Source organism: Trachurus japonicus, chromosome 21 (assembly GCF_045865225.1).
Source record: "Trachurus japonicus isolate A0001 chromosome 21, Traja_1.0".
In the NCBI taxonomy this organism is placed as follows: domain Eukaryota; kingdom Metazoa; phylum Chordata; class Actinopteri; order Carangiformes; family Carangidae; genus Trachurus; species Trachurus japonicus.
This window is the reverse complement of record NC_140927.1, coordinates 32537189-32553765: the sequence shown is the minus strand read 5'-3', so window position 1 is coordinate 32553765 and position 16577 is coordinate 32537189. Positions and strand designations below refer to the sequence as shown.

The window sequence follows — 16577 nt, the reverse complement described above, 5'->3', positions numbered from 1 at the left end:
GAGGAGGAGGAGGAGGAGGAGGAGGAGGAGGAGGAGGAGGAGGAGGAGGAGGAGGAGGAGGAGACCACACTGCAAAAACTCAACTCACCAAGAATATTTGTCTCATTTCTAGTCGAAACAAATCTCATTCTACTTAAAATAAGACTCATCATATTAAAAAGCAGCTTGTTTTTAGACACTTTTGACTTCTTTCAAGCAGATTTTCACTTGAAATAAGTAGAAGAATCTGATAGTGAAGTTTTTCTTTCTTATTACAAACACAAAAAACTTATTTCAAGTGAAAATTAGTTTGAAACAAGTGAAAATGAACTAAAAACAAGTTAATTTTTAGGTGATGAGTCTTATTTAAAGTGGAAAGAGATTAGTTTTGACTAGAAATGAGACATTTTGCCAAGAAATAAGGCAAATATTCTTGGAAAGATTTAGAGTGTTTGCAGTGCAAAGGAGGAGACGTCAGACTGGAGGAGGAGGAGTCTCACTGCAAAAACTCAAAACTCTTATCAAGAATATTTGTCTCATTTCTAGTCAAAACTAATCTCATTCTACTTAAAATAAGACTCATCACATAAAAAGTAGCTTGTTTTTAGACACTTTTTACTTCTTTCAAGCAGATTTTCACTTGAAATAAGTAGAAAAATCTGATAGTGGAGCAAGTTTTTCTTTCTTATTACAAGCACAAAAAACTTGCTTTCACTGGCAGATTTTTCTATTTATTTCAAGTGAGAATTAGTTTGAAACAAGTGAAAATGATCTAAAAACAAGTTAATTTTTAGGTGATGAGTCTTATTTAAAGTGGAAAGAGATTAGTTTTGACTAGAAATGAGACATTTTGACAAGAAATAAGACAAATATTCTTGGAAAGATTTGGGGTTTTTGCAGTGTAAAGGAAGAGACGTCAGAGACTAAAGGAGGAGTCGGCACTTTTTAATATAAAAACAAGCGGTTGTTAACGAAGCCATAACGAGTTCAGACTGATCAACGACCAATCAGTTCAGGTGCTCACAGTGGGGGGGAGGGGGGTCGGGGGGCCGGGGGGGGTCACAGTATTAAAGCACAAACACTTTCCTGCACGTGATGGAAACTCTGGTGGTGAAACAAGGGAAACTCTGTTTTTTTTTTACCTGAAACGTGTTTTTGTTTCTTTTTAACACTTTTCCTCTTTTTTTCTTTTTGTTTAAACAAACTTCATCTTGTTTTTCCACAAAGTTTTTTGTTTTATTTTATTTGTTTGACACCTGGTTCTCAGGTGAGTCACAGGTGTGTTAACTTACAGGTATCGTTCTCTAACGGCAGCGTGTTGTTGCTGTGCTGCGTTCAAGGTACTGGTGCTGGTGCTGTTTAACGGTATGTAGCGCCGCAGTACGTAATAACGCAGCATTTTGTAATAAGTTGTTACATAACGCATCAAATTATTACATTTTTTTAAATTAAAAAAGTGCAACACATTTTGCATTTTATAATAATTCGGTGCGTTATGTAACAACTTATTACAAAATGCGACAGTTTATTACGTATTGCGTTCAAGAGTTTTATTATAAAATGTATTACATTATTACATTATGAGGTGAAAATGTATTATATTATTACACGATGCGGCGCTACACGGTAAAACTCCACAATAAGAATCATGAGATGTTTTTTTCATAAAGAAACATAAAGAAATGAATAAACTCGTTTTTATTCCTGTTGAGTTTGTTTGTTTAAACGTAGAAAAACCAGCGAATCTTCATCAACTAGAAGCTGAAACGTGTTTTTTTTTTTTATCAATTATCGAGATTGTTTTTATTCGTCCTGGGGAAGTGGGAGGAGTCAGTGTTAAAGTTACAGTGTCGATGACGTGTCCGGTGTTTTATTAATTAAAGGGAAACTCCACTGGTTTCACACGAGATAAACGAGATTAAAGTAGGAATGAAAAGTAGTAAAAATATAATAAAGAGTTTATTTCCCTCTGATTCCTGGGACGTTTTCTGATGAGAATAAAATGATCGATCAGTTTATAGACGGGTGAAACAAAACAAAGTGTCAATAATCAATGAGTTTTAATGGGAAGACGTCGTTTCTGTTGAAACCAGTGAAGTTTCGTCTCTAAACACTTTGAAGGGGGAAAAAAAAGGGATTTTAAAGTTCGATCCATCAGTGTTGTTGTTGTAAATATTTTAATATTTTTTTTAACATTTTAACTCGTGATTCCGACGTCGAGCTGCAACTAACGATCGATTAATCTACAGATTATTGATTCCATTGATCGTTTTGTCAGTGAAAAGACTTTTTTTTATAACTTCTATGTGTTTATATGAACTCAGTTGGATCATGAGAAGATGAAAATAGTCAACAATCAGATTGATTAACGAACGACTGCGGCGGCGCCCTGAGTGTAGTTTAGTTTCCTTCACTCCTCAGTATTCATCTTTCCTTTTTGAACATTTGTACATTTTGTTCCTTGATCATTGGTGTTTTATTATGATGATAATATTAAACACTTCTGGTTTATGACGTGTAACATGTGTCCTGTGGTTTTTATTATAATAATAATACAGTATTATAAAACGGAAAGGTGAAACCCGGCGATCTGATTGGTTGTTAGCCGTGGTATATTGAGCATATACCACGGCTACTATTCTAAAGCCTTATCACAGCGTAGGCTATCACTCCGCCTCAGGCACGTATGACTGGTATGGATGGAAGTTGTTGTCATGTATCCATGACAACGGACTGTTGCAGTCCGTAGCAAAAGACAGTTGATGTTTTTACGATGTTAAAAAATGGACTAAAGTAGTTGAATTGACATGTTTAAGGTGAACTTTCACCTCCGGGGAGGGTTAAAGCAGAAGTAAGTGATATATTTGTGTTAATATAAGTCTTAAATAGTTGTATCTTCCGACAGCAATCACTTACATAGAGTGTTTGGACTGAAACACGGGTCTGTCAGTCACTCTGCTCTGCTCTGAGCCCAGGAGAAAACTTTTCTCGTATCCTACAATTTTTATCCAATGAGGAGAGAGAACGGCATAAAGGGGCAGTCCTCTCTGTGTGTGCAGCCAAGGGATGCGCCTGAATGTGGTGACGTAGGGACGAGGACTGTTATGGTGCGTTCAAGGAAACTCGTAACTCGTGTTTTTCCGACCTGTGAAGTTGTACCAGTTCGATCTGGTACGAGTTCACGGGTCAGAAGTTACGAGTGGCCGTTATAGTGACTTTCACCGGTAAAACAGGTCGGAGAAACACGAGTGGGTTGCCTGGAACGCTACAAAGTTATGGAGGTTATTTTCTATCATAAATCAAGAGCATATTATGTTGATTTGAGAGCATTACTTTTTGATTTGACGTTCAGAAAACTCTGCTCTCATATTCAAATTTACTCTGCTCGCGCTCAAACTATGTGCTCGATGTTTAAACCTGTGCTCTCGGATTCAAAGTTGCCCTGCTCGTGCTCAAACTTTGCTTTCGCATTCAAGTTTGCCCTGCTCATGCTCAAACTGTGTGCTCGCACTTGGTCACAGCTGCCTGCGCAGAGTGTTTCCTCTTGCGCGGAGGAAAGTCCTGCTCTCGGATCTCTGCTCTGCTCACGGAGTTTCTGTCAACTGTCAACCAATAGAAGACCGGCTACTGTTGACCAATCAGATCATCCCTACTTCTATGCTTCTTTGTGGGTGCGTTCACTGTAATTCAAGGAGCGTCACATACGGGCGGGCACTCTTTCTACCGGGTTTATCTATTTCCGCCCCACAGGCTATTAAATGTGGCGGCTCCCTTTATGTTTTGACAACTTTTGGAATAAAATATCAGTTAATTAATACACGAGCGCCCGTGCTTTTCATTACAATAGGTAGCTATATAAACATAAACTAGCAGTAGTAGTGGATGGGTGCCTTATGTATGGTTTTTTTTTTTATCCACGTTCATCGGTATATATGTTTTATATCTAAATGCCAAGAGTCACTTGTAAGTGCTGTGATGGTACAGTGGTTAAGGCAGATGACAGTAGCTCTTTTTGTTGATCATGGGACCGCTGGTTCGAATCCCGGCCCTGCTGGCACCCTCATGTTATGCAATTTGATTTTTATGATTTTTTTTTTTTTCATTGAAGGTGAGGCTATTTTATTGGATAATATGTATTTCTGGTTGAATAAAACTACATGAAATTGATTGCGTATCCCTCTTTTATATTGCCTTTATTGGTAACCGTTTTATAACGGGCCGAACAACGCCCCTTAGCCGTGGTAGAATGAGCATAGACCACGGCCTGGAGTGATATATTGCTTAAATAATACATTAATAATAATAATGAACACACTCAGCGACTCAGCCACATGAATAATAGGTTCTTTTTTATTAACAGACATCATGAAAATGTCGACAGTAACAAAATTTTTTTTAGTTCATTAAAAAAAAAAAAAGTGGGTTGGGATCGACAGGAACTCCTCCCACAAAAAAAATAACTTAATGAGGGAGCAGGTGAGATGGAGAGAAGGAGAGGAGGAGGAGTAGGTGAGATGGAGGAGAGAAGGAGAGGAGGAGGAAGAGGAAGAGGAGGAAGGTGCTGCGCCATGGCAACGGGATGATGCTCAGTCTGAGGACCGATGGAGGAGGAGGAGGAACCGGCCTGAAGCAGCTCAGTCTCCTTCTTCACCTCCAGAGTCACACAGAGAGAAGGATTAAAGGGACAGTTCAACATTTATTAGTCTGATCCTCTCACCATAACCCCTCTATAGTTGTAGCAGTGGGTTTGTTACCTTTAATTGTCGGTGCAAGCTGCTTTTAGAACGGCGGAGCAGAGACGTGAGCTGCTCAGAGCTACGCTACGGAGGTGAACGGGTACAGAACTCATCAAATACACAATCCCACAATCCAACAACTCCACAACGCTCTGGTGGACAAGTTGTGAGCTGCACATTCACCACGCTATGAGATAATAACACAACGTTACCACACAGAGTTGTTTTAGAGGGAAATGCAGCCGGAACTACATTCCAGACAGACACGGCTGCTGCTGCTGGGCGGAGGGATTTCAGAAGAGAAAGTAGTTCAGAGTATTTGCTTCATGTGTCGTAATTAGGGCTGTCCCGATTATTACAAGCTCAAAAAACTTATTTTAAGTGAAAATTAGTTTGAAACAAGTGAAAATGATCTAAAAACAAGTTCATTTTTAGGTGATGAGTCTTATTTAAAGTGGAAAGAGATTAGTTTTGACTAGAAATGAGACATTTTGACAAGAAATAAGACAAATATTCTTGGAAAGATTTTGAGTCAGACGTCAGACTGGAGGAGGAGGAGGAGACTACACTGCAAAAAAGAACATTTATCTTATTTCTAGTCAAAACAAATCTCATTCTACTTAAAATAAGACTCATCACATTAAAAAGCAGCTTGTTTTTAGACACTTTTTTTTTACTTATTTCAAGCAGATTTTCAGTTGAAATAAGTAGAAAAATCTGATAGTGGAGCAAGTTTTTCTTTCTTATTTTAAGCACAAAAAACTTCCTTTCACTGGCAGATTTTTCTACTTATTATTATACTGAAAACTAGTTTGAAACAAGTTAATTTTTAGGTGATGAGTCTTATTATATTTATTATTTATCCCGATTATCATATTTCGATAATCGAAGCTTCGTGGACATAAAATCGATCAAAATCGAAGCTTCGATTGGGGGGGGGGGGGTACGCGATCGTAGCGGAAATGATGAAAGTAATGGCAAACAAACACTGCATATCTCCAAAATCAGGCAGGTTGCAGGTAACCGACTCATTTTAATGTAGCGACTGCCGATGAGAAGCGGTGTCAAAAAGGGAAAAAACACATTTTTGGGGTCAGCCCTGGTCGTAATGTTACATAATTATACGTTTATTATTTCATAGCTGCTCCACTGAGCAGCTCACGTCTCTGCCCCGCCCATCTCAAAACAACATGCACCGATAATTAAAGGTGATGAACCTACCGCTACTGCTACGACTATATAGGGATTATTATGGTGAGGAGGAGGATCGGACTAAATGTTGGACTGTCCCTTTAAAATGGAGGGATGAAGAGGAGGAGGTGGATGTGGGGGGGGGGGGGGGGTGAAGATGAAGGTGAAGGTGAAGGGAGGGGGGGGGTTGGTCACAGAGCAGGATCAGAGTTTTTAGCCAAAAGACGTTTTGGACAGAGAGAGAGTTTGTTTTTGTTTTTTTACACCACAGAGCTTAAAGAGATTAAAGTTGTTTGTTCACTACCACACAAGCCGACACACACCTACACTGTGTTTAATAGCATCATCTTCATCTTCTTCTTCATCATCATCATCATGGTTTTTAGTCAGCAGGCTATAATTATCATTGATCCATCACATGGGACGCCCCCCCCCCCAGAGAGAGAAACCACCAGGCTGCAGGCGACACGAGCAGAACAGAAGCCGACACAGTGAAGCTCCGTCACAGACACGACGGTGATGAGCTCAATAAGAGAGAGGGAGGAGGGGGGGTATGTACAGAGAGAGGGGGAGGGACGGGGGGGGCTGTCAGTGTGCACCTTTGTCAACAATACAGGTCACCATGGTTACATAGGTCTGTTGCAAATCCAGCTGCTTTAGAGAAGAGGAAGGTTTTTGTTTTGTTTTGTTTTGTTTCACTAGAGGAGTGAAGTGAGAGCTGCTGCAACACACACACACACACACACACAGAGGGAGGGTGTGTGTGTGTGTGTGTGTGTGTGTGTGTGCGTGGACACACAGAGAGAGGAAATAGAAAATATGATGTCACTCCCAGCATCCTTTGCTTCCTTTAGAGACCGACAGAGGTGAAGAAGAGGAGGAGGAGGAGGAGGGACATGACAGTGACCAGACAGGAGCCTTAATACACTGTAGTGTGTATATATATAGAGATTTATATATGTGTGTGTGTGTGTGTGTGTGTGTGTGTGTGTGTGTGTGTATCTGTGTGAGTGTCTCCTCTGCTGTGGACCGGTTCTCCCCTCAGGCCTCGCTCTCCCCGGCCGACGAGGTGTTCTGCACCTCCTCCTCCAGGATGGGGACGATCAGGTTGTCCTTGGACATCAGGTTGTACTTCATGACGAAGCGCGTGAACCGGTGACACAGGAACGTCTCGTTCTACACAACAACAACAACAACAACACAACAACACAACAACACAACAACAAGAGTCAGACTCTGATTCATCAACACACACTGCACTTTACATCTGATCTGATCTGATTTTATTCATGTTTTTATTACTGATTAGAAAGGTTTGTAGTGTTTTTTTATTTATTAAAATGTATTAAAACTGCTCCTGACTGAGTGTGGTGTTTGTGTAAATGTAGAAATGAACATAAATATTGTTCGTCACTGATGGAAATTACAATTTTAATTCGTATTACTCTGTTCTGCATCTCAATAAATCAGATTATCATGAAAAAGTTAATTTACGTTACACGTTAACACATTATATAGATCCATTACACTCAGAATGAAACATCTCATGTCTTTATTTAGTTCACTTCTTTTAATTGTAATGATTATGGCTTCACATTTAAAGGGATAGTTCAACATTTTGGCCCATTGCCATAATCCCTATAGTCATAGCAGTAGGTTCGTTACCTTTAATTGTCGGTGTAAGCTATTTTTAGAACGGCGGAGCAGAGCCGTGAGCTGCTCAGGGCTATGCTATGGACGCTAAGGGAATTTCTTGGTTTCCCTCATCAAACTCATCAAATACACAATCCAACAACTCCACAACGCTCTGGTGGACAAGTTGTGACCTGCACATTCACCACGCTATGAGATAATAACACAACGTTACCAGACAGAGTTGTTTTAGACGTAAATTCATGCAAAACCGCTGATGCGTGTTGCCTTCAGGGACAGATTTTCAGCAAGCAGACTCTGTATTTACTCTGTATTTACCTCGAAAAAGGCTCAGTTTCGTAACGTTCCATTATTATCTCATAGCGTGGTGAATGTGCAGCTCACAACTTGTCCACAACAGCGTTTTTGAGTTGTTGGGTTGTGTATTTGATGAGTTTGATGAGGGAAACCAAGAAATTCCCTTAGCGTCCATAGCATAGCCCTGAGCAGCCTGCCGCTTCGCTCCGCCGTTCTGAAAATAGCTTACACCGACAAATAAAGGTAACGAACCTACTGCTATGACTATAGGGATTATGGCAATGGGCCAATTTGCCAAAATGTTGAACTATCCCTTTAATGAAGACCTAGAATTCAGGCTCTAAAAATGTGAATATGACAAAAGACCAATAAAAAAAGCATTTCATATGAGGAAACATTGTCCTTCTGAAAACTATGTCCATATATGCACTCACAGGGTTCCTACAGGTTCCTTCAGGTTAAATTCAAGTCTTTTTAAGACCTTTTTAAGACCATTTATATAAATGTAATACCTATTTCACTGCCCTACCGGAAAAGAAAAGTGAAATCCTCAAATTTCAGAGTGTTTACTGTAAATTAACTGTATCATCCCACTATTTTTCTGCTCTTTGTGCTCTACTAGGGATGTAACAATATCAAAATCTCACAATACAACAATAACAAGCCCATGATATGTATTGCAGTATCATAAGGCATCATGATATCAAAATCTCACTGTATGATAATACTGCACCATATAAGCTCCACAGTACAAGACTTATTCCACTGTCCATAAGTCAACAAGAAGAACATTTATCAAAAATAACCGTGGATGACAAATGAAACTTTTGACGAAAAATGCAATATGGAGAAGTTAAATACAGCACAGCTTTTAAGACCTAGAAATCAAAATTCAAGACTTTTTCAAGTCTTTTTAAGGTATTATTTCCAAATTCATAAATTCAATGCTTTTAAGACTTTTTAAGACCCCGCGGGAACCCTGCACTCAATACCTGGTCTGGGCTGTTTGACTTGAACTAGTGGAAATGGACTTTTCCATGATATTCTAGTTTATTGAGATGCAGCTGTTCACAATACGCAGACGCCTTCAAAACACGTCGTTTAAAATTACAAACTATCAGAAATTTGGGGCGGAGGGGTCGGACATCAGGCTCCATCTGATGATGAGAATAATAATAATAATAATAAAAGAATAACTGACACGACTCCCAGTCAACATTTAGTCCAGTTATTATGTTTGGAGTTTGAATAAAGAGCGGACGCAGAGATTTCTGGAAACAATGGTGTGGTGTAGCGTGGTGTAGCGTGGTGTAGCGTGGTGTAGCGTGGTGTAGCGTGGTGTAGCGTGGTGTAGCGTAGCGTGTCAGCCTCACTCACCTCGTACTTGTCAAATATCTGGCGGTGGTGGAAGTAGGCGTGAGAGAATATCCTATAGATGCGACGACACACGGAGCCCAGCTTGGCCACCGACGACTCCTTGATGCTCACCCTGAAACACACACACACACACACACACACGCCTCCTGTTTACATCACTGCTGCTGTTATGTGAACCTGCGTCACCATGGCAACCTCACTGATCTATAGATGTGTCATTGGGATGGAGGAGGAGGAGACGACTGACCTGCTGGGGAAGTATTTGTTGCTATTGAGAAGACAGGCAGCTCCGTCCAGCGTGTGCCTGGTGTAGTCGATGGCAGGGCACTGAGGGGACACACACACACACACACACACACACACACACACACACACACACACACACACACACACACACACACAGCTGTCAGTGAGACATGTTGCTACCTTCACACACACTAGCGTTGGAACGGTTTATGGAAACTGTCTCGGTTCAGTTCATAGTCGTGCGCTGCTCCTTTTTCTTTTATTTTCAGTATGTACAGAAATGAGGGTGTCTGACAACCACAAGGTGCTTATTATTATTATTTATTTATTTATTTGGGTATTATTTACCGACTTAGTTTATTTGTTGCTCTGTTCATGTTACTTTCAGTTTGTCTTTGTATGTATGAATGTGTTTGTATATTTAATTTGTAATGTCTGTCGCACTTCTTTTTTTTTTTTAAATCTCCTGTGCACTTTAAATTGTTTTTATCCATAGTTGTCTACCAGCAAGCATTTGTTTTAATCTGTTACTTTGCCCAGCAGGTAGAGAGCACCGTAGCACTTTCTCCCTTTGTCTTCTTTTATTGAATTGTGTATTTTATTATTTGTCTTGTTTTTATTTCCTTTGTCAAATGCTGCTGTCACGAACGAATTTCCCTTTGGGGATGAAATAAAGTATAATCTAATCTAATATGTTTTTATATGTATATGACTAGAGATAGAGAGATAAAGATTAGTAATCATATGTTAGAATAAATCTATATGTATATAAATATAATAATATATTAGAATAAATCCAGTTAAATAACTCATGAATTAACTTACTGTATAGATTATAATGACTTGATAACTTGATAGATAAATTCAAGTAATAATGACTAGATAACTTGATAGATAATTTATGAATAAGGGGTGGGAGTAAATAAGTTTTACTTCTTCCCACTCCTTTTCGGATATGAAACAAACAAATAAACAAAAAAAAAAATCAAATTACCTTTATTTTCAATTATTTTCTTTTATTTTTTTATTATATTTTTTTTTTTTTTTGTTGTTTTTGCAAAGTTTTTATACGTTATGTCTGTCCATTTCTGTATTATGTTTTATTTCTTTTAACATGTCCGAAATAAACTTAAACTAACTAACTAACTAACTAACTAACTAACTAACTAACTAACTATGTTGCTGGTAAATGATGTGGTTGTGAAAGTACGTAGTAGTAAAGTTAGATTATTTTGTATGCACTAATTCAAGGGTCAGAGCTTTAAAAGACATTTTTACTTTTATATTTTAGATATTAGATGGATATAATTTTTGTAAGAACCACAATTAATAAATGTATGTTATATATTTCAGTGAATAACTAATTGTTCTTAGCATTTGTTAGATAACTTTCTTTGCCTAATGAATTAAAAGCATGTTGGAGCTAACAATGTCTCCTCTCTCGCAGTGAATCTCAGCTTCTTCTAGCTTCTTCACACTGCCTCATTCTTTCACTTTTAACCTGAACATACAAGACATGATTTGATTTTCCCAACGATCAACGTATACCGAACCAAACTGAAAACTTTTGAGAACCGTTCCACCCCTAACACACACACACACTGCTCCAGGTGTGTTACCTCTTTGGGTGTCTTGTGGGCAGCACATAAAAAGATCCACTGCTCTGTGGCCGTCATCTGGGTGCAGGTGTCTGGATGACACTCACTCTGCAGGAAGGAGGAAGAAGAAGGAGCTCAACATCTGGATCTGACATCACACTGTCCACATGTGTCTGAGAGCCTCAAAAAAACCACTTAACACTCACTGGGTCTCATTCATGAAACGTGAGCAGCACGGATTTGCGTGTAAACCCTGAGCAGCGCAAATTTACGTGGATTTCCGCATTCATCAATCTTTTAGTAGTGCTGATTTTTTCGTAGCTACTCACAAAATCTACACCTGCTCCGGACTGTGTGTAGGAATGCAAAGAAATACTGCTTGTCACTGTTGAAAATTACAATTTGAATCCGTATTACTCTCTCTCATGTTCAAAATACGCCGACGCCTTTGAAACACGTAATTTAAACATGACAAACAATTAGAAATATTTGGAGAGAGAGACGTTTTAGGGATCGGACACGCACAAACACGTCAAGGCTCTATCTAATGATGAAAATAATCTGATATAAAACCGGAAAAAACTTTTTTGTGTTTTGTTTTGTCCCAGTCACACCACTACTAACAGAAGAGAATTAAATATTTTTTCTGGACTCCACTTCACCCAAAATGACTTTGATCCGTGATCTCTCTTTTTTCTCTCTCTCCCTCTTTCCTCGTTTGCGTCATGGCCGCAGGTGAGCAGGATGCGCCTACCTCCTAATATGGTGGTCAGGATCTCCTTATATGGCTATTCATGTATGGAGATCTATGCTAATTGCTGATCACCGGGGGCGTGTTGTTAGGTTACGATGGGTTGGGATTCATCATCTTACACACGTGTTTACGATCAAATCTGAGTTTCCCGCACCGTTCATGAATCTGGAGTAGAGTTTTAGTAGAGTGAGCTTTTATGTGCAAATCTACACACAGATTTACTCACGTTTCATGAATGAGACCCAGTATGTTTTATTATTATGATTATAATAAAAAGAGTTGGATGACTGACCTGCAGTTTTACAGCTAGCCCGTTGAGCTCCAGACAGAACTGCCTGCAGACAGAACCAGAACAGAGTCTCATCAGATCAAACCCACTCCTTCTTCTATAAATACCAGCTGCTGTTTCTCATCTGTTTCTGTTTCATTCTGTTCTAAATATAAAATATCAAAGCTCCGCTGGGATTCAGTCCCTCTACTGATGTTTTATCATCCGTGTTGCTGCTGCTGTTTGGAGTAAATGATAACAGGAAGTGAAGTGTGTACCTGAGGTGTTCGTACTTCCACACCCCCTCGTCCTGCCCCTCCGGAGGCTCCAGGATCTTGTCGATGTTGGAGCAGTCTGACCTGATGTTCTGCTGGATGTACTGAAACACAACACACACACACACACACACACACACACACACACACACACACACACACACACACACACACACACACACACACACACACACACACACACACACACACACACACACACACACACACACACACACACACACACACACACACACACACACACACACACACACCATCAGCCAGGAGAACACACACAACACAGATACACACATTAAACCATCTAATACACACAGAGTTTGTCCCCCCTGGTTTAAAATGTGTGTTACTGTGAACAGTTCATCAAGTGGAAGGTTAAACGATCTCCTAGAGACATCAAGTTAAACAGTAAACACTCTTTTATCAGTGTGTTATTGTAGTTTTCTACAGTTTCAGAGTGAAAAGGGGAAACAAAGCAGCAGCAGCAAAAGAATGGGAAACCCAGGAGACTTGAGCTCTCAGAGAACTTTGACCAAGGTATCAGACAAGAGATTTACTATTTACACACTGTGTCCTTTGCTGAGGACCATTTTCCTTTTCAGTTGTTTTGAAAATGGAAAAGATGAAACATATATATAGTTTAAAATGTAAAGTGAATGTGTCATCTGTAACTTTACGTCTTTTGGAGATCATTTCATCTTCCACTTGCTGAACTGAACAGTTCATCAAGTGGAACAGACATTTTAAACCAGACAAACTTTTACACAACACTATAAAGGTGTAAAAGCTACATAAACAGTGAGATGTTCAGGTTCCACAGAGCAGATTAACACTCATGTGAATGTGTTTGATAGAAACTGATTCAATCACATGGGATTACATCGACTTTTACTCCACTGAACCACCACACACACACACACATAACTACATTTCTAAAAACACCAACTGACACACACACACATTCCTCCCACACATGCACACACTCGTCAACGTGACAACACACCTGTTGGACAGCCAGCGTGCTGTCCATCTCCTCGAATGATTCATCCGGCCAGTTGTAGAAATCCTAGACGTGGAGGGAGAGGACACATTTAGTCTCTCAGAGGACAAAGCTTCAGCTACACAACTACACAACGACACACAACTGTCTCCTGGTTATAATAACTACACAATAACCAGACAAACACAGGCCTGAGGTCAGATTAAAACACAACTCAACACACTGAACAGCTGATCTCTGACTAACTATAACAGCACAGGAGCAGGTGTGGTTTTAGAAACACACATTTATCCAGCCTGAGATTAATTCTCTTGTTATTGTGTCTGAGGTTCAGTCTGGACTCGTTAATCTGGCTCAGATTAACACGGACGGTTTACAACACACATCACTGCAGCTTCTCATCTCATCTCATCTGTACAGGGAGGAAATCTTCTGGAATAATCTGGACTATGAATTAAAAACTGCAGCTCAATCTACAAATTGAACAAAGACGTATAAATCCAACATAAAGGACAAATACAGAGCTACATCATGACACACTGGAGAACTGGGAAGTCAAGCTCGTTCGTTCTTAGTCTGCTTTTTTGTTTTGTAAATATAAAACATAATATTTACTGTCCGGTTTGGTCTTGTTTTGCTTTTTATCTCCATCCTGTAACTGCATATCTCGGTATAAAAAGGGTGTAGGCACAATTTTAAAAGCCTGCACCTTGTTGCTCCATGTTTTATGCATTAAACCACATGATAAGTTGTTTTTAATTGACCAAATAAACTTGAATTTAAGTTGAATTAGCACAAAAACCAAAACTAAATCAAACTGTGTTGTTGTTTTACAGCTATAATTTTACAGCTATCAATAAACCAATAAACCCCACTGTACATGAACGTGTCAGATCAGCTTTTAGATGATCAATGGTTGTGTGTTTAACCCAGGTTTTAGACGGTGACACTGAGAACATGAAGCTAACTAACTAACTAACTAACTAACTAACTAACTAACTAACTCATTAACTTAACTAACTAACTAAACAGTTTTAGGGACATGAGCCTGATTTATGTCACGACACCTGCCGCCGGCTGTGGTGTTAGCTGAGGTGGAGCAGTTTAATGACAGGAAACGTTCATGTTGAAATGAACAACCGTGTTTTTCTTTTCCTCCACACAGCAGCTGCAGTGAGTGAAGCTAAAATAAACCGGGATGTGGCTACTTCCTGCAATGCTAACCACTAGCCTAGCCTTAGCCTTAGCCTATCTGTCCCCCCCGGGTGCTCAAATGTCGTTTAAAATTGTCAAATAGCCTCTTTAAGGACATATTTTATTGTAATAAAGTGTTAATGACAACCCCCACTTAAGAAAGAAACAACAGTTGGGCTGACGTTAACGTTTCTCCAGGAAATAGACGGAGCGACGTTAAACGGGCTAGCGGCTAACAGCTAACGGCTAACGGCCCTGTCTTTATGTTGTTAACCAACAACTCGTCGATTAAAACGACGTGGGTTAAATAAAACCAGGCGGGTCGACAGGGACAGCGGCCCCGGGGCTGGGGGGGAGAGGGGGAGAGGGGGAGTAGAGAGGCAGAAGGCCGGGGCACGGAGCGGACACCGCGGGGAGGAAACACAGAGAAACAGACCTTCGCCTTGGTTCCAGGCCGATTCCTCCTGAGCACTGCAGAGCCCTCCGCCATGACCATCGCGACAGAATGCCCGGATGTTCGTCAGCAGCGGTGACGTAGCGGGGAGAGGGAGGGAGGGAGGGAGAAGGAAAGAAGGAGGGGTGGGGGGAGGAGAGAGAGGGAGAGGAAAAAGAGAGGGAGAAGGAAGGAGAGGGGGAAAGGAAGGAGAGGAAGGGGAGAAGGAAGGAGAGAGAGAGAAGGAAGGAAGGAGGGAGAGGGGAGAAGAGGAAACAGAGGGGGGAGAGCATGAGAGGGAAGGAGAGAGGGCAGAGAGAGAAAGAAAGAAAGGAGAAGAAAGGAAAGAGGGAGAGAGGAAAGGGGGGTTTGGGGGAGGAAGAGAGAGGGAGAGGGGGAGAAGAAAGGAGTGAGATGGGGGGGGGGGGGGGGGGCAGCTCTCTTCACCTGAGCTACAGCCTCTTTACTGGCGAGGTCATTGAGGTCATGACCTTTACAGCAGGTTGACAAAGTGGGGGGTGGGACATGATTTAGAAAGTATTAGAACATATTGGTAAAAAAAAGCAAAACTTTTTTTATATATATATATTTTTGGGCTTTTTGGCCTTTAATGGACAGGACCGTTCAGAGAGAGACAGGAAATGGGTAGCCTCCCGAGGAGAAGAGCCTGGTGTCTGTTAACTAACTCCTCTGCATTCTGGTTCCTGCCTCTAGCGGATCCAGAAATCACCAAATTCACCAACATAAAACTTATGAAATACACTAAAGCAGAAGTAAGTGGTCCGGTCGTTTTCGCTAATGCTGCGTTCCAGGCAGGCTTTTGAAACCGTAAATTACAGCTTCAAGTCACAACTTACGACTTTGTAGCGTTCCAGGCAACCCACTCGTGTTTCTCCGACCTGTTTTACCTGTGAAAGTCACTATAACGGCCACTCGTAACTTCCGACCCGTGAACTCGTACCAGATCGAACTGGTACGACTTCACAGGACGGAAAAACACGAGTTACGGGTTTCCTTGAACGCACCATAACAGTCCTCGTCCCTACGTCGCCACATTCACGGCGTTCCTTGGCTGCACACACAGAGAGGACTGCCCCTTTATGCCGTTCTCTCTCCTCATTGGATAAAAACTGTAGGATACGATAAATGTTTTCTCCTGGGCTCAGAGCAGAGTGACTGACAGACCCGTGTTTCAGACCAAACACTCTATGTAAGTGATTGCTGTCGGAAGATATAACTATTTAAGACTTAGATTAACACAAAAATATCACTTACTTCTGCTTTAACTTGAAATACATTAAAAGCAAAAGGTTAACTTAATGGCTCGGGGACTTTCTAGAAAATTATTTTCCTCAAATTAAAAAGTTTCACCGCATTTTATTAGCTTGGTGCTTTTATTTTGACAGTTTTGTTTCACAGATATCTCAGATCAGATAAGTCTATTTCTGTCTCCGTCTGTGTTTGGGTATTTTAGGCTGCGATTCATCTGCCCCTCTGGGACAAATACAGATTTACAACAAATGATAAAAGTCAGTTCTCCAGTTCATGTATATACTACAGT

At 40.4% G+C, this 16577-nt stretch overlaps 1 protein-coding gene across 1 annotated transcript; it reads right to left on the bottom strand.

Annotated features, from left to right (window-relative positions):
* Nucleotides 1–6756: 6756 nt before the first annotated feature.
* mob4 (MOB family member 4, phocein) lies at nucleotides 6757–15141 on the bottom strand. Its single transcript, XM_085765232.1, has 8 exons — nucleotides 15020–15141; nucleotides 13393–13455; nucleotides 12378–12478; nucleotides 12124–12166; nucleotides 11099–11185; nucleotides 9481–9560; nucleotides 9234–9345; nucleotides 6757–7082 (listed from the first exon to the last, which is right to left on the bottom strand). The coding sequence occupies exons 1-8, from the start codon at nucleotides 15077–15079 to the stop codon at nucleotides 6948–6950; spliced, it is 681 nt and encodes a 226-aa protein (XP_085621358.1). The 5' UTR covers nucleotides 15080–15141; the 3' UTR covers nucleotides 6757–6947.
* Between the last annotated feature and the right edge of the window lie 1436 nt (nucleotides 15142–16577).

Coding starts and splice junctions, on each gene's coding strand:
- mob4 (XM_085765232.1), bottom strand. CDS start 15,079: ATGGTCATGGCGGAGGGCTCTGCAGTGCTCAGGAGGAATCGGCCTGGA. Junction 12,167..12,377: donor TGGAAGTACGAACACCTCAG/GTACACACTTCA, acceptor TTCTGTCTGCAG/GCAGTTCTGTCTGGAGCTCA. Junction 7,083..9,233: donor AGATATTTGACAAGTACGAG/GTGAGTGAGGCT, acceptor GTTGTTGTGTAG/AACGAGACGTTCCTGTGTCA.